Below are 19274 nucleotides of genomic sequence, written 5' to 3' on the forward strand. Positions count from 1 at the left end.
TGCAATAAAACGGCAATTTCATACTTTAACCCCTAATATTAATATGGACGACGTTTATTTTCAACAAGCGCCCTACGTGCCAAACGAGTAACGATACCATCGCTCTTTTGCCTATGAATGAAACCTCTTATGGGGAGACCCTTTACTATAAATGCGAAAGTAACTCTCTCTATGTCTGTCTGTTTCACACTCTTTCCCACCTAAACCGCTGAACAAGTTTTAATGAGTTTTGGTATAGACATAGATGGGACGTAGGTGAAGGGCATGGGCTCCTTTTTGTGCCGAAAATAAATGTTCAAGGGTGTGGGATGAAAGTGGGAAATAGGAGATGAAAGTTTGTATGGAGAACCAATAAAACTATGAAAGTTAGTATAGTACAATAGGCTACTCGAAGTACTTATTCTACACAGGCGAAGTCGCAGGCACCGGCTAGTAATTAATAAATGTAGTGCAAGTCGTATATATGAATAAAATACATTTAAAAATATTGAAACAATACGCATCGTTCACTGTTGCAATAATTCATTCGCAGGCAGGAAAATAACGTTGTAATTTTATAAATAAGTAATTAATTTTCCTTAAAAACAGGCTAGGTACATTTCGATTCCTAATGTTTGTCTCCTAATGGGCTAATGGTTATATAACTTGTTGTATTATACATAAAGAATCAGGACTGGAAACGTACCCTTCCATGAGGTATCCCTGTGGAGGTATTAAACGCCGGAAGCAGTCTTCTGCCCAAATCTTCGGCCATTGTTAGGAGTTCGCCGTTGTACCACCACAGGACAGGGACATCAGGTTTCAACGCCATCGCCAGTACATGGGCAGACAGGAGACCTCTGTGACAGATAAAATATAATATATAAAAAACAAATAATGACCACTTTACACACGCAACACGCAACTTTACACATACCGCGGCGTTAAGCAACAGAGTCAGCAATAAAATAATAAAATACTAGATAAAAAAAATTTTTTTAATCCATAATATCAAGTGCCAGGACGAACAAGTCGTGCGCCTGATGGTAAGCTACACGCCTGTCTATAACCATTCCAGTACCACTCAGAGCTTTAAACGGCAAAAATCAAGGGGCACTGCCAGTGCGCCCGTCACCCTGAGACATAAGTCGACAAGTCATGGGACTTGTCAACTTAAATTACTGTAATTTCACCAGCACCCTTCAAAACCGGAACACAGTAATGCTGACATTATTGCTTGCCGGCAGAAATAGGTAAGGTGGCAGTACTGCCCTGCTTGTCATAACTAACACATTCGCATTTCGGAACTTTCGATATATTGGCACTTAAAGCTTCATGGTCACCTAAAAAAAGTCAATTACTTTGATTTCACTTAACAATAAAACTGAAACTAATTTAGATAATAAAAAACCGATGAGATGGGGTTGCAGGTCTTGTTTCGCTGATCCCAGACATGTCAATAACTCAATTACGTTAAAAATGCGATTACGTTACTTATGATAAGGATGGCAGTGTACTACCCTGGACGAACTTACCCAAGCATCCGGATATTAGTTTCGAAAACGGAAACAACGATGTCGTTATCAAAAGTGACGTCTTTAATGACGAGTTTCAACGCTCGACTGAACTCCGAGAAGTCGCCCATAACCGCCAGTGTATCCAAACTATCCACCAGTGTTAAAGAAAAACTGAAACAAATGCTTACATTAAAGTTGCATTTCCATCGAAATACTATTGTTCGTAAAATTCAGAATGAGCTTTGGTAGCGTGAAGCTAACAGTGAAGGAACACATCGTGATACCTAAAGCCTACATGACGAAGGAGCTTCACATCCCTTGGAATCTCGAGTGAACACACACCCCACACATTCACATTTACCCCGCGATTATGGCCTAAAGCCTGTCCTTTGCCGTGTTCAGCAGTGGGACGAACAATAGGTTGACGTTTATCATTCAGAAATGAATAAAGGTGCTTTTTAAGCAGCTGATATTCTGATCGTATGTGACGGCTTCTGCCTTGCTCTGAGCTTTGACTATATAAATATCTAAGATCATCCAGTTGTGTGATGTACTCATTTTTTGGTAGGTCAATGGATGAATCCATGTATAGCGGTACATGCAAGTAGGAGTAACTCTGCAATGTATCGTGATATAGTCCAACTGTTCAGTAGGTAAAAAATAACTACTGATTGCCCGTGGTTAGTAATCAGTAGTTCATTTTCTACTACACTAACGCAACAATCGATTTACTTCGTCGCGAATCCGTTACGACGCATTTACATAGTAAGTAATGATAGAATATTATGACAAATATGCAACACACGTAAGTTAGTAAAATACTTTTTAAATTGTTAAAAACAAACCTTCAATTTCAAACTTTAATTTATTTTTTTAAATTTCGTATTACAGCATTAGGTTTTCTCATAAACAAGAGCAATGGTATAGTATGACTGTAATCACAGATTACGCTTCGCATGACGACACATATTAATTTCATTATAGGTACACATTAAGTTTTATCTATATTGGGAAAGAAATTATAAAACAATGACATTGCAAAGTACTAGATTTTATTATTATGTCCGAGTTTACAATAAGTCTATTCTGTTATTAGTTATTACTAAAGTTAACGAACAATTTGTAAGTCAATGCGAACAATGAATGGAATGATTTTCTAGGTTCTTTGCATATTGTGTCGATAATTTTTTAACAACCTCAGTTAACTAGTAAAGTACAATTTTAATAAAAAATATTACTAAGTTTTTTATTCTAAGTAACCTTGCAAAATAATTATTTTTATCGCAATTTTACCTACGCCTTGCGTTTATAAACTGAATGGCAAGGCGAAAATAATTGATAACAGAAACATTGTTTGGGTAATTGACATGTTGTCGAGGAACATTGAGCAAAACTAAGTAGGTTGTAAAACAAAGTAGCCAGTTCACAGATTTATCTAGAAACATAATTATAATACTGTGCAGGGCATAATAGATTTGGAATTCACTTGGATCTCAAAATCCGTTCGATTTTTTTTTATAAAAGTGACGGAACGAAAATGTTGTGCGCCTGGTGGTAATCGACACGCCTGTCCATAGCAGTTGCAGTGCTACTCAGAGCTATAAACAGCAAAGATCTGAGGGGCGCATGCCACTGTCCCCGTTGCCATGTAATGGAAATGTAAATGAATGTAAAATAATAATCATGTGCCTGTAATTTCACCAACACCTTTACCCGTCAAAACCGTAGTGCTCAGTTTACAGCTTGGCGACAGAAATAGGTACCTACCTAAGGTGACAGTACTTCCATATACGAACTCTTTCACAAGGAGCTCTACTGCGTCTTCTTCGATTAAATATCTTTATGTTGATAACATTTAAGTATAGTCATACGCTAAACTTACAAGTCGCATACTGTATATTTGTCAAAAGAATTGTGAAGCGCCGGCTCCCGAGCGCAATACGTATTTTGAAAAATATTTGCTATCTCGGCGACGAGTTTTCCCTGGGCGCACGAATACAGTACATACAAACAGCAAAAAACGCTCTGTACCGAGCGGTATTCGGAGCATCGAAGACATGATATGCATGATGCAAGACATTAAGTGTACTTTATTAAGTTACCAACGACGTATCACTCGCAAAGCAAAGCATTTGTTTGTTTCTATTAGTCAAGGACAAGAAAATAAGTTGTTTTTATGAAAATAATTTAGGTTGAGGATGTTCTAGTCCTATTTTGAGTGTGTGCGTTATTTTTTTATTTTTTTTTTATTACACGTATTTTATACACACACATATTGTGCCCGTGCACATTTGGCGGAACCAAAAAAATATATTCACATCTATCGAGTTCTTAGATGTTAGCGATTGTTACATATTGAAAACAAATTATTATTTTTTCTGGATATAATCTGGTCAGAATGCAAAATCAACCCCGAAAAACTCAACAAACCTGTGAGTAGTAAATTAATAGAAATAATTGAAAAAAAATGATAGTACACAATTTTTTAACTTACAAATTAGATCTAAAATAAAAAGTAAAACATATAGACATCTGAAAAATGACCACATTATTTTAGGGATTTTACTAGTGTACCGTTAAAAGTACCGGAATGCGTATATTTACAATTTAGAAGAAGTGTTAAACCTAATGAACCCTCAAGTACTTGTAAAATGTAAAGACCCTAAAATTACAATTCACACATTTTCTCCCATACGTAACAAACACAAGACAAAACTTCAAATTAGCAAGCCTGAACAAATTTTTTATGTATGCGATAACATATTATCTACGTTAAAAACCACTCTATAAACATATTAATCGACATGTTAGCCAATGTTTGCAAATATTCAGACTTTAGGTTTAGTATAGATTAATCAATATAACAGAATAGAGTATAGAATAGTCTCTAGTCGAATGCAAGTCAATAAAGGTAAAATACAAGACAAACAAATTTCATGCATTTTGTTGAAATAAATCATACCATAATTTTAAGTGTTAAACTCAAAGAAATACAAACTTTCAAATGCAAGGGACTAGTATACACTAAAGACTTAAGTTTACATAGCATTAGCCATAATATTAGTAGTTGTCCCTTTTTTTGGCTAAGCAAAAGCGAGGTAGCTAGCTACCAGTTTGTGGGTCTTTGGGTCTACTGGTAGACCCATTTGAAGAATACTCTGACACTGATATGTAGTAAGAGTTAGTTTAAACCTTTAAACTAACTTTTTCCTTAAACCATTTTTGTGCTTACCAATATCCATATCATGCTGTACCTACCTCTAGTATCAATGTCGTTCATCTAGAGTCTAAACAATTAACACAAAGGCTGCAGCTTTTTGTATTCAATGTTCCCAATTTACAATAAAACTATCTCTCAGGGAAAACATCTTTTATATGATTAAACACAGTCTGACTAAATACAATGCATGCTTCTTGTGTGCAAATATGGCCCCTGCCCAATAAGGTGAAGATTTTGAGTTGACAAAAAATTTGTTCTAGCTATTTTAAACATTTCACTAAAGAGGTTTACAGTTAAATTTTCGCCTTAAGGAGTCAATTGGTTTTGTTATCTTACATTACTCTTTAACACAGCTAAATGTTCCTAAAATAGCAAATTTACTGTTTGTACATAGTTTATACATAAAAGTTCCGTGTGAAAGTGATGTATAAAGTTCTTAATTCACATACATGTCTCAAGTTCTTAGGTTTTAGCGATTGTTACACTTAGGAAATGAAACTATTTTTACCAGATTTAAATCGCGTATATTTGTTTTCTCACATACATGTCATCAACCAGGCCCAGTCATCTAGTTAAGAGGTCACTTATTAATCCATAAATATAAATAAGTCTTATATCTGCATTTTAACACAATTAATTTACAACATTACAATTAATTTACAAATTAACAGGTTACTTACTTGCCCAGCGCATCATCCATATCACCCCTGCTTGGTGTAACACCTTTCCACCTTCCCTGGCAACTGAGTGGCATAAGTTCATCAGCAGGGTATGCGTTGTCCATGTATGCATTGTAAGCGTGGTAGAACATGCGCCTGGCTTCTTCCCTGCATAGAATTAAAAGTCTTATGAATCAGATAATAATGATTATTGATAAAATTTTGTTTTTCGAATCATCTCAAGTATGTTAACAAGCAAATTATTAAAGTTACCTTGAATCATACATTGTTAGAAAGCCGTAATTACACTTTGTTTTAGGCCTGAATATGGGTAATCAGAGTGCTATTAAAAATATGTATTTTCCTATACATGTGATACCCATAATGTTTATTTTCAGAATGTCTTACAAGTTTATTCAAAAAATCAAGGTAACAAAATATTTAAATATATATATAGTCAAAATAAAGCCATAGGTCACATATAATTAATAATTAAACATAACTTCTAGGCATATTTGTTTCTCAGCCTTGATAAATGTTACCTACACTGTAATAAACGTTTTCTGTTTCATGTTATCTAACATGAAACAGAAAACTAGATAGACATTGTTTTCTGTTGCTAAGTCTATTAGCGAAATTCTAATTGCATTTCCTTACCTTAGTTCTATTCTTTCCAACTTCGACATCCGTAAAGCAGACGACGACGACGAAGCCTCTTCCTCAGTCCTTACACAAATTATTGCTAAAATAAAAACTAACAACACTTGATATGCCATTATCACCATATCACTATATTTTTATATGACTAGTACACTTAAAAAAAAGAAATAGGTAACAATCTCAGAATGAAAAAATAAAAATAAGAAAAATATATTAAAATTTAAAATGATATTTAAGAATAGATTTGTAACACATTGCAAAATAAAATTATTTCACTACAAAAGTACAGCCATCTCTTCGTGTTCGTCAGACTTCATGAGACTTCACAGTTTCCAGGTGCGTTCAAAATCTCATACGAATTTCACACGCGTCACGCTGAGCAGTCGAACAGTAGTGTCTATGTTGTAAGAAAAAAATAAAAAATTTGGGTTTAACCTTTGCTCAAACAACAAAATTTCTAAAATGACTCTATAGCTCTAATCTAAGAAAGTAATGTCATACTTAGTACTGATTTTTAAACAACAAAAAACATCGACAGACTGTGCCATTAAATGTACAATACAATTTAAATACACGCTCATGCAAACCAATGGGAAAATAATGAGTAACTGATTGTGTCATGTTGCTTGTTTTTTTGGTGGCAGTAAACTGCTTTGTGCCAACGTCAATAAAATTTAATACAAAATAACAAAAAATTTACAATAGAATAGGAAAAATCAGGAATGGATATAACAATATTTTATAGAAACTGTCTTGATAGGAAGGAGTTATGATTAGGTAACAGTCTGTCTTTTTTGACGATGGAGTAGTGTTGGGGCATGGGAAAATTTTTATTTTGAAAAATGATATTTTTCCGGACATTTTTCCCCGTACTTCATTTTTCCACCTTTGACGTTGACACCTGTCAAAACTTGAAATTACTGAAAGAAAACGATGGCGCAGGAAAGGTTTTTTTCGCTGATGCTCAATAATTTTTCTATAACTTGCTACATGCTAAAAATTTTATTTTACAATTCACGATTCAAAACTTCAAAAGATATTTAACTAAACGCAGAACATAAAAGGAGGCTTTCGTTATACTGCATTGCAGTCTGCCTTACCGTCCGCCGCGTAATGCAGGATTATGAAAGCAGTCGCAGCGTGCAAGCCATCTTGCAATCCTGCAATGCGTCCTGCGAGATTTCTTACGTGGACCATACACAGGATAGTGTGTGAACAGTCTCCTGCCTGCGCGGCGGACTGCCACGCAGGTAGTGAATGGGCCGTTTAATATGAACAAACTTTCGAAAACTTCAAATTATATTTTTCCAATTTTTCGTGACTTTTTCCGGAAAAATGTCCACTATTTGAAATATTTCGGAAAATTACCCAACAGTAGTTACGCTTATGAAATAAATAGCCGAACTTGTTTAATTTGATGTATCATTGGCCCATTATTATACGTCCAACTGCTGAGTGTAGGTGAACCTAATTTGAATTGTTAATTACTTTTTCAATATTTTATTATACATTATATTCATCGACATTGAAAGTTAGCAACGTCGCGGCACTAGCAAATCCATTGGAATCGATTTCTTTATAAAGGCGTATTCTGTGTGCGGACATGCTATGGATGCTGTTTTAACTATATATTTGTAAAAGTAAGCGAGTGTTGTCGGATTTTGTTTGTATGAGACTACAGAAAGACACAAATCTCGTTATTGCATTTGAGTGCACCTGTTTGGTTGTACGTATAGTAGTACCTTCCCGCCCCGCAAAAATCGGCAGACAGTTTTGTTTGAGAAATAATGCATACCGTCTCCTGTGCTATATGCTCTATGCTTTATATAAGCTTGTAAACTTTCTAACTTTACGTTGTAAGTTCAAAGATTTTTTAATATTTACATTTTTCTTTTTTATGCATAAACTGCTTTAGTTTACGAAGTTAATACGAATACGAAGGTAATGTTTTAAATTTATTTCACATAAAGTTGATTTTGAAAATTCAATTACGTCTAATTGTTTCAATAATTTACTAATAAAAATACGTGGACATCGTTATTACAAGGGCTTCATTAATTAGCGAATATGTTAGAAATATTAAACTTGTTATATGATGTTAGCCAGGATTTCATCCAGTATTTTTGTTTTGTTTTTCATAGTGATGTAATAAAAAGTCTAAGGGTCGTATTCCAGAACTCTACTCAATGCTCAAGTCAGGATTTAAGTATAATTACAAGCACTGGAAATACGACCCCAATGGCAACGACTTGAGTATGATTTCTAATGCTTTAAATCATACTCAAGTCCTGACTTGAGTATTGAGTAGAGTTCCAGGAGGCAAAAACCTTAGACTATGGAAATGATTTTTTTTCCATCCTCTAAGGCAAATACCCAAGTTGGCAAGTATAGACCAATTTGAAATGAGTTGGCTGCTTACAGTACGGAAAAAAAATAGTCTAAGGTTGGCTGACATGTTCGCTATATCAAAAACAAAGCAGCGACCATATTGGCCAACATGTTATCACTGAATAGTACGCTTTGGGATACGGAAAGTATCGACACTTTTTGATATCGAGTATTTACTTCCGATACCGATATTTTTGCACTCGATACTTTTCAGGTATTAATACTTTTTGACAAGTACAAATGACTTGGCTCTATAGTGTATGCCACCATTAGTCTCTTTATAGAAATGAGAATGAAGAAAAACAGTTACAAAACACAACAATAAAAACATTTTAGAGTACCTCGCAATTCCGGCTTTGTTTGTTGCTTCAGAACGTTTGTTCTCAAAAGCAGGCAATACAATATCAAAAACGAGAAACAGACTGTCACCAAATCGATTTTTGTTTTAAAGTTATTGTACAGGGGCGGAGGAACTAACATAAGTTATGTGAAATAATGATTGATTTAATTAATCATAGTCTTTTATTATTTGTTTCAATAAAAAATCATAAATCTATTAAAAAACATATTGTTCATGTGTTTCATTCTGTCTTTACGTAGGGAAAATCTGCAAAAAACAAAACTATCGATACCTACTTTTGATTCGATACTGTGTCCCTAAGTATACTTTATCTTGCCTGCTTTTCCTTGATCCAGGAGAATGAAGGTTAGTCAGGAAACAAATTAATGTGGCTCGTCATCGCCGCCATATTGTATTTAAACGAAGGTGAAGTGCTCTTCGTTGAATCGCATAATGATAATTTAAAATTTGGGAATGCTGAATTTACTCGTAATAGGAAATGAAACTATTTTTCCGGATTTAAATCGTGTATATTTGTTTTTTCAAACAAACTGACGTTTCGGGCCCTTTATAGGTACCATGGTCACGGTTGACCATTTCCTATGTGTAACAATCGCGAAAACCTAAGAACTCGATATTTACTCGTAATATTACAATTATGTGTTTCGTTTATCCTTCTAGCTGCAGTAATTATTTAACATGCAGTGCTGAATTGTACCTTTGCGCGACGGAAAATTCTCACTGAGTATTCTACCATCGCAATAACGAAGTAGCGGACGAGCATCAGAAAAGGTTCAGCGACAGTCTGGATTAGGTGACGTATATTACAATACTTCAAATGTCGATAAATACAGGAACTGAATGCTTTTTTGTACAGGAAAATTAAAAAAGTTGAACCCGGCATGAATTGTTTACGTTTAAATTAACAAGTGTGTAAATAATCAAAACGACGCTTTATACAATGGCTTTTATTGATGGATTTGTAAATGAATAATTTAACAGAGTGGTATGTAGGTAACGTATTGTCGGCGGTAAATAAAATATGAATTTGTGGAATAACATCAAAACCAGTAACGAATAGATCTTGTGATATTCGGTAAATTAAAATTTTACGTAAACAAACATTACCATTTTTAGTGTTTTTATATTTTTACTTTGCTGTCTTTTTACCTAGAGGTCGCTACCTCTATCGATATACTTTTGTTGTGATACGTTTACGAGTACGATACTATGTTATTCATGAGTACAGTATCGATACTTTTGAATCGAGTCTGCGTCCCTAAGTACGCTTGCTGCTTTTCCTTCATCCTTCTGACAAAGTCACGTGACTCATCATCGCCGCCATATTGTATTTGAACGGTGGTGAAGTGGTCTTCGTTGAATCGTATAATATTTTAAAATATCAAAAAACTGAATTAACGCGTAATATTACAATTATGTGTTTAGGTTTATCCTTGTAGCTGTAGTAATATTTAATTCGCAGTGCTAAATTGTACCTTTGCACGATAGAAAATTCTCACTGAATAATCTACCATCGAAATAACCAAGTAGTACCGAGTACCAGAAAAGGTTCAGCGACAGGGCGCTGCAGTCTGGATTAGGTGATGTATATTATGATACTTCCAATGTCGATAAATGTAGGAACTGAAAGCTTTTTTGCATAGGTGAATTAAGAAAGTTGAACCCGGCATGAATTGTTTACGTTTAAATCGTGTGTAAATAATCAAAACGACGCTTTAAATAATGGACTTTTATTGATAGATTTGTAAATGAATAATTTAACAGAATGATACGTAGATAACCCATTGTCGGCGGTAATAAAAATGTGAATTTGTGGAATAACATCGAAACAAGTAACGAATACAACTTGTGTTATTCGGTAAATTTAAATTTTACGTAAACAAACTACCATTTTTAGTGTTTTTATATTTTTAATTTGCTGTCTAACATTTTGGTGTGGTGACCTTAGAGTTGTATTACTAGGTACATTATGTACACGTAGCTCCGCCGACTTGTACTATGGAACCGCCATTTTGATTGCTTGTGCCTTGCCAGGGGGGATAGTGGCGGGGAGGAGGGGACAGTATTCACTAAAAAAATACGACGCTCAATAAGTTTTTTCTCTTCTTTTTCAGTTTTTAAGTAGACAACATAACCTAATTTAACATTTGTTTTAACAGGATTCCATCAGCTGTAATGTAAATAAGAAAACATGAATGGAGAAGTTAATGGAACCATGGGAGCATCCACTGTGGCATCTGATAATCCACCAGTAAATAATAAGATAGTTGCCTCCGAGGAATACAATTCTAATGAAAGCACTAAAAGTCATTGTGACAACAGCAACAACTCTGAAAAAAGTAATCCTTTGAATGAGTCTACAGGGAGTTCTACAACAAAGAGTAATGGAGAATTAATTGATAGTAAACAGAATTATGGGGACAATTCATTTGATAGCTGTAACATAGATCAGAAAGACAGCAAAGATCCATTGAGCAACCATTGCAACAATAGCAATGAATCATGTTCCAATTCTTCACAAAGCTCTTCAAAAAACAAAGACAAATTTAAAAGTAAAGATGCTCAATCAGATGCGCAAAACAAACAGACTTGTGATAAGACTGACACTAATAGAACTGGGGTAAGTTTGGTCTTTTTTTAATTTAAAGAATAATTTTTTATTCCACTTGGACTACATTTATAATCAAATGGTTATTAATCATAAATCATAATTAGTGAAATAAGATTATTAGCAGAGGTATTTAGTACTACGAATAATTAATTTCAAATGCAATTTTCAGGATTCTGGTGGGGAAGAGTTTAAAGAGGAGTCATCTGATGGGGAAGGCTCGGTGTTATCAGCAGGAGAGGGCGAATCTGTATTGGAGGCGGATACTGTCAGTATCAATTCTGACTCAGAGCCTGATTATGTAGATGAATCTTTAGAAGGAAGTAAAGGGAATAATAGTTATAATAATATTATTATTGTTGAAAACGATGATAGAAATGGAAGTCAAAATGGAAAATCTGTAAGTTCTGGTAGTCCTGATGTACAGGAAATATTAAGTGACAATGATGATTGTGTTGTGACTGATGAAAAGTCAAACTCAAGCATTAGTGAAAATAAGATTCCACTACGTCGTAGTAATAGAGCTATCAAACGTAAGAAGTACAATGACCTTGTTAATGGTGATGATGAATCTGATGTTGAAGAGATAGAAATGGATGACCCTCTTGGTACCAAATCAAAATCGATTGTTATCAATGATGCAAAAAAATTGGTTGAGATGGCTGCAAATAAAAAGAAATTGAACCAAGGCAACCAGAATAAAGAACTTACAGTAGTAATTATTGACAGCAATAACGCTAAAGCATCACCATCACAGCCTAAAGCAGCACCTGTTCATTTAAGTGCCAATGCTCAAAGTTTGTATCAAAGTATTGTTGCTTGTGGCACCACTGTGACACCAGTAAAAGCCAATTCATCGTCTCAAAACTGTCCTGCAACTCCGCAAGCCTCTATCCTACTTCCCTCACTAACAGATGACATGTTTGTGGTTGAAGCACCTTCATTTATAGTACCTTATGTGTATGAAAAACCTTCAGTGAAGCCATTTAGAGAATTTGTAGATATTTTAGGAAAACAGTTAGAGGAGCAAAAGGCCAAGGCAGAAAAAGAGAAGCAAGAAAGAGAAAAAGAAGAGTCAGATAAGCGAGACAAAGATAAGAAGGAAAGGAGGGAAAGAGGAGAGGAAGTTTCTGAAGATGATGTCACTATAACAGCAGAAACAGAAAATCTGGAAAAGAAGCAAAAAAAGGCTGAGAGAAAAGGTATAATAATTTATATTATATTTAGCAGGCACTTGGTAGTTTCATACATAGGTTTCAATTTGTTTAAATTATCATCTATTCTTTACAGAACGAAAAAGGCGACGGAATGACGACGACGATGCTTCTTGGGATGGTGAATCGTCTAGTGATTCTGAAGATGAAATCCTTAGTGATGAGGACACTGTTGTCCTCAAAGACAAAGAAGACTCTATTGAGGACATAAAAGAAGTCACTGATTTGACCGCTGACAAAGTTGGTGGTGTAAAAACAGATAATTATTTTGATTGCTCACTTGGAAAATTTTTCGTAACTATAGGCTTAAATCTTGTCCAAGAATATGTACAAAATGATTTACTGAAACAGCAAACTCGTAAGCTAAACAGAGAGAAAAAGACAGGCAATAGCACAAAAGCTACACAGAGCTCTATAGCTTCCCTTATCAAAAATTTAGAATTTAGCAAAGAGAATAATGCACCTTACCATTTTCCTCAAACAAAGTGTGAATTTTGTTCTTTTAAATCTGAATCAACATTAGCTATGCAACATCACTTAGAAACTCCTCACATGAAAAATAATCTGTACAAATGCAATTTCTGTTTACCCTTTGTACACAAACAACCTCATGAAATTTTATTGCACATGCAAGAAGAACATCAAGTTAGGGGTAGGCTTGAGAGAGCTCCTTCTTATCACCAGTGCCCTAACTGTCCATTTGAAGAAAATGGTAAAGGCAAGTTTGCTCGTCATCAAATTGCATGTGCAAAGAAATTTAAACCAGAAGCAAACTTGGCACCACCCTTGGAGTGGGAGCCTCCTGCGAAGATACCAAAGGTTTGTGAAAATGCTTCGTTTTGTTACTTTCTTATTGTATTATTCCGTTATCTTTAGATGTTTATTTCAGTTATTACTTTTTCAGATATCAAAGGCACGTAATATGGTGAACTCTTACCAGAGTCCAGTAAATCGTCAATTGAACATGAACAGACCAATATCGATCGCAAACATGATGCCGGGAGCAAGCGGCGGATTTCGGCCACGTGGCCGCTCTCCGATGGCAGCTACTCCACGCGCTGCGCCTGTGCATGGCACACCTATTATGCGCGGTGGCCTCATGATTCGACACAATTCTCCATCTTCTACACTGTTACCCAATAACTATCCAGTTTCCGTAAGTTATGTTACATCTAAGCATGAGTTTTCTAACTAAGAAATATAATTGTGTGATTCATATTACATAATGGACAAGGATTTTTATTTTATTTTTATTTACAGAATAATGGAAAGACAAAGTCTCAGCCTTCTATTTCTATCACGCCCCTACCTCGGCAGGCGGCGCCTGCCATTCAGCAGACCACCCCTCCTGGAAAGAGCACGTTTGTCATTTGCGAAATTTGTGATGGGTACATCAAAGACTTAGAGCAACTTAGGAACCACATGCAATGGATACATAAAGTGAAAATACATCCCAAAATGATCTACAATCGACCACCATTGAATTGCCAAAAATGTCAATTTAGGTAAGATGGTTTTCTACATTTGAATGAACAATTGATTTTTCTGAGCGGACAAACTAGTAAAATAGGGTGGCCAATTCCTATGCCATCATTAGAACTCGTATAGTCTCGTGCAGGTTTCGCTTGCGAGATTAATGAATATAAATGAATACTGAGCACTCTAGTGGATGACGTAACACTGCATTATCGTGCTTTTGCACTGTCAGATGTGTAGATGACAGCTAGTTCATTTTATTGTCTATTATTGTTTTTTTGGTCCAATGGCAAAATTTTATATGAAGTTTTATGTGTTAAGTATGTAATGATATTGTAATTATTTAATGATTTTGTTGTATTTATACGTGATATAAATGTCTATTGTTATTATTGAAATTTATTGACGTATTTTATATTATCTACTTTACAGGTTCTTCACTGACCAGGGTCTTGAGAGACACTTGTTGGGTTCCCATGGCTTAGTTACCAGTTCAATGCAGGAAGCTGCAAACAAAGGCAAAGATGCTGGCAGGTGCCCAGTCTGTGGCAGGGTAAGGAATATCAATATCAATTCAACTATGTGTCTGTTATTATATATTGTTTGTTGACCATTTAAAGCTTATAAACAACACTCTTTATTATTTTTTCTGATTTCAGGTGTACCAATGGAAATTACTTAACCATGTTGCGCGAGATCACGATTTAACTTTGAAACCAGCACACCTCTCGTACAAATGCACTGTGTGCACAGCTACGTTTGGAATGTACAAGCAGTTTGAGAACCACGTCTATTCGGCCCACAGCGTGGTGGCTAAACGAGTTATGGATAAGAACAAGTCTAGCACATTATCAAAGCCGGCCAATGAATCTACGACCAAGCCCCTCAAAATTAATGATGAGATTACTATCATACCTCAGCCGACAAAATCTGCCGCATCCACTAATATATAAGGTATAGCATTTTTTTTTTAACTTTGGACAAAAAATGTTATCAACAGATATCTATTTATTCTAGGTGCATGTACGAAGTGTCGATGGAGAATCGCAAACATGTATTTATGAAATTTTAATCGACCGCGCGGCGCACTATCACGTTTGAAGTTTAGTAACACTGTTGCTGTCTCTATCGTGTACATGCGAGTGCAGACGTAATTGCGAAACAATACTTTGCTTGGAAACATTTCCGCCTGTATATACATTTCGTAGTTTGATGTTCAAATATTAGATAGATATTAGTTCAAATATTAGTATATTAGTAGAGTAATTGTTTTAATAGGGAATGCATAATTGTTTTATACGGACATGGTCTTTCTTAAACATTTTGTTTTATTTCTTGAGGTTTTTTGTGAAATAACTCCACTAGCTTTGTTATGATTAAGTATAGAAAGATCGAACACAGGAAAAATTTCGTCGACCGGGTCCGGGCCCGGCGGGATCTGGGTGACATGTTTTTAAAACTTGTTTTGTAAAAATTACCATAACGTTGGGGTGTTTTTGGTCATAAATTGCGTGTTAGCAGTCCGTTTTCAATTTTATATTATCAAATCATATATCAAAATATAGTTATCAAAACAGGATCATTTGTGTGGAGTGGCGCGCTCGCAATACTATACTTTCAAAGTCGATTGCATTGTTGTGCTGTACTCTATGATATACATTCTATTGTTAAATAGTTTTCTTTAAGTAAAGGGTATTAAGCTGTAGCGTATGGTACGCTTATAGTTACGATGGCGCAGTGCATGTCTCCTCCACTCCACATATCTTCGAATTATTGCCCTTGTTGAAAACTTTCAAAAAAGAAACTTTTGCAGAGAAATTATAAAATAATAAAGTTAAAATGGCGAATGGTCCTAGTACTGAAGCGCTGACAATTGCTCAGATCGATACGTAATTTGGATAGATTGATTGCAAAAAAAAAATCAATAAAACATAAGATTCATTTTTGCAAACTGGCGCAGTTAGTCTAATGACTTCACCTTTCCACTAATGATATCTCGAATACCTGCCTTTTACTTTATAATTGCTTGCGTTCTATAGCAAAGATTAAAGAGCCATTTAAAAGTTTAAAATTTTCTCTTAAAAAAGCAATAGCGATTGCTTAACAGTAAGAACAAAACCTGACTTTTGCGAATGTTGATGTGGCTAACACTATTTCCTGTTAATGTTACCATAAAAACTAACATTAGTAGCAAATAGCGTACTATCTAGTTTATTCAACTGTTACCTGGCTTCTACTGTTTGTAATACAAAATAAATTAGCTAGCATTTAATATGTATATAGTTATGTGGAACTCGATTTCCAACTGAGGTAAAATAAGGCTATATTCACTTGTTTCTCTATTTCGCGAATCGACTAGAAGCCTTCTGTCGCAACGTTCGAAATGCATGGTGTAGTGGCACTCGGAATAGTACCTTGGAACGTCGTCTTTTGGTTAAAAGCATTGCTCATCTTAATGAAGGTTGGTTATGTCGCAAGTCCTATCTGATGTTGAATGGACAAATATTTCAATGCGTAAATAATGAACTCTTATTGCGAATACTGCTTGTGACCACTTCGAACATTAGGCATTTCTAATGTCTCTAAATATTATGTTCTAATTGTTTTGCTTTGCGATTGCAGTGATTATTAAATGATTTTGTGCAAATCTAGGTTTATTTAACAATAAAACATAATTTCTAGAGTAGTGGCCTATTTAAAAGCATGTAATTCATCAGGAAGTTGGCTTGAAAAAGATGAACATCGTCTGCTGGCCTATTTTGACCAATCGTTGACCATCCCGATGTTGTCATGTGATTATTTTAAGTAATGAAAAGCTTAGAATTCAATCACAATAAAATTTAGCATTTTGTGGAAAAATCACAGTAATAAATGAAAAAGGGACCTTTTTTGGATTGGGTCACTATTCTTGAAAAACAGCGATGTATTTTTGAATGCGTATTGAGTACTGCAATTGTCGCCTTGCTGGCAACGTGTTTTCGATGGAAAGATTGTATTAGTTTTAAGAGCTTAGGCTGAAAATGAAATTTGGTCTCATTATTTACAAACTCATCAAACTCTATTGAAATGTTGTAGACGCGATCTAGAAACTAAATATCTAAGTTTGCGGTTTTGTCAATTTAATTCAAAATTCGATCAAAGTATTTTTCGCGCAATCAGGTGATGCTATTGTGAACAAAATATTTTAATAAACATGGAATTACGAAATAGATACATGACACAAATCGATAGAGACAGCAACAATAATATCCACTTCTTAAGTAAAAAAAGACTACCATCGTAAGATTAAATAAGACTAGATAGAGGATTTGGAGTTAGTGGTAACCATAGATTTAGTATACATGCTGAGAACCAACGTGCAGATCGGAACGAGACCTTTGTGGTAACCGTGCATCGCGAAATTCGCACGCTCTGATTGGCCGAGGCAACTGCGAGCTCTACACAATTTGTAATGGAGTTTCAAGGATATTATTAGACCGTCATAATCAGTGCCTTCACAGAATACATTCTGTCTTTTCGAAAATTTATATACAATCCATTAGATTACCAGGCACAACGAAATGAAGGTGTTTTATTTTAAGATAAAAAAGGGGTACATTTTCATCACAAAGTGATAAGACTTGCGATGTTTCTATGTTTAGATTTTTTATTTACGCTAATGTCTGAAGATAATTGTACACACGCTCATGTAATCAAATGTTTTCGTAACTCAAAATTGTAGAGTTGAGAAAACGCAAATTAAAAGTAAAAAAAAACAATGGATCGTATTGCGAATAATGTGGTTATTTTTATTTGTACATAACACTTAATTATATATTTAATAACTAGAATATATATATGTATTCGTTTCATTCAGTTTTCTTTTTAATTTTCAAATCGTGTTTTCTCCATCCAACGAAAAATACGACAGTGTTTGGTTTCGTGTGCAATATACGTGGAACTAGAACTAATTTAGGTAACTAAATTTTGTAAATGCTGGTTATACGTCATACGGATAATTCACTATAATATTGCATATCACGCTGACATAATATATAAAGAGACAAGTGCCGAGCTATGTAAATATTTCTAGGGTGCTATTTTCCTTCGCATAATATCCATATACACAAGATAAACGTGCGCATGGCCACAAAATATTCTGTGAAATTTCGCGATTGCTGTAACTGCATCGATATAACGGACAACAGGTAAAACAGTCGATCTGTTGATGAATTGAGGTTACGTTGCTGAGATCCTTTCTTCAAGACACGCGAAGCTATTGTGAAGTAAAAAAAGTAATCTATATAATAAAACGGGAAAACTTTGATTGATTTATCTATAGGAATATCATAGCTATCAGTCTACACCAGTTTAGTTAATGTGTCTGATAACGGCGGTAAAAACTGGCCGAAAGAGTGGGACGCGATGCAATCACGCGTTTCATGAACAGAACCGTTCATGAAACGTGTGTTTGCATCGCTACACTTGTGATTTATAAGCGATCGCGCGTTTGCATCGCTGCTTAAAATCGCGCGCGCGTGTGTAAAGGTAGACGATTAGCGCTACTGCATCGCTGCATCGTTGCCGCAACCGTTCTTAATCATAGCTGAATTTTGATCCTACCTGGTTAAAAAGTGCCAGTTTCAGCTGGTTATAATCTCCATATTATTTATAGTGCAGACTGATCGTACATGACGAAAAATTAATGTCTTTAATTTGATTTTTTTATGAATAGGAATTAGCGTGCATTTGCAGACGCAAAAAAAGGAGACCCTTTTCCTATATGAGAATTTCATTCATGTATCTTGTAACGCTGTGTAAATTTATTTATTTCTCTGTGTATGTAACTTTGCGCAAGTGTAGGAAGCCTTTATAAACTTTAACTAATCCTGACTTGAATGTCAACATGATACTCAGCCTGTAATTTCAAAAGTTCTGATATTTTCGATTCAAATTCCGAGACTGCTGAAACTGAACATTACAAATGGAATTCGATATGTTTACCGAGTTCATATATTTTCATTGAACGCTAACTCCAAGGATGGGGCTCACTATAATTGTGTGATGCGGCACTACAGCGCAAATTAATACATAGTCATCGATCGGTGGACTAAAAAACATTTCGTATCTTAGAGCTGTTGCACACGGCGACTTTTAGCAGCGATGCAAACGCGCGATTGCATCGATACAAACGCGCGATTGCATCGATACAA

At 35.0% G+C, this 19274-nt stretch overlaps 2 protein-coding genes across 5 annotated transcripts in view; one reads left to right on the forward strand and one right to left on the reverse strand.

Moving 5' to 3' along the window:
* Positions 1-6166, reverse strand: part of LOC113227158 (ER degradation-enhancing alpha-mannosidase-like protein 3) — a 22002-nt gene extending 15836 nt beyond the window's left edge. For all 3 annotated transcript variants that reach the window (XM_026460051.1, XM_026460046.1, XM_026460039.1), the window contains exons 1-4: positions 6033-6166; positions 5397-5543; positions 1515-1667; positions 686-839 (exon numbers count right to left, since the gene is read on the reverse strand). In XM_026460051.1, coding sequence (XP_026315836.1) covers positions 686-839; positions 1515-1667; positions 5397-5543; positions 6033-6160 — 582 coding nt within the window. In that variant the 5' untranslated portion in view covers positions 6161-6166. The remainder of the gene's footprint in view (positions 1-685; positions 840-1514; positions 1668-5396; positions 5544-6032) is intronic.
* Positions 6167-10273: 4107 nt separating this feature from the next.
* Positions 10274-19274, forward strand: part of LOC113225613 — a 9518-nt gene continuing 517 nt past the window's right edge. Inside the window, exons 1-8 of one of the 2 annotated variants that reach the window (XM_026457972.1) lie at positions 10274-10364; positions 10944-11404; positions 11565-12594; positions 12683-13425; positions 13511-13762; positions 13867-14111; positions 14515-14635; positions 14742-15036. In XM_026457972.1, coding sequence (XP_026313757.1) covers positions 10976-11404; positions 11565-12594; positions 12683-13425; positions 13511-13762; positions 13867-14111; positions 14515-14635; positions 14742-15035 — 3114 coding nt within the window. In that variant the 5' untranslated portion in view covers positions 10274-10364; positions 10944-10975 and the 3' untranslated portion in view covers position 15036. Of the gene's footprint in view, positions 10365-10451; positions 10643-10943; positions 11405-11564; positions 12595-12682; positions 13426-13510; positions 13763-13866; positions 14112-14514; positions 14636-14741; positions 15037-19274 lie in introns of those variants that run through there. The other variant, XM_026457978.1, reaches the window with a different exon arrangement.

The sequence above is a fragment of the Hyposmocoma kahamanoa genome, unplaced genomic scaffold (assembly GCF_003589595.1).
Source record: "Hyposmocoma kahamanoa isolate Upper Pololo Valley unplaced genomic scaffold, ASM358959v1 100021, whole genome shotgun sequence".
Lineage (NCBI taxonomy): Eukaryota > Metazoa > Arthropoda > Insecta > Lepidoptera > Cosmopterigidae > Hyposmocoma > Hyposmocoma kahamanoa.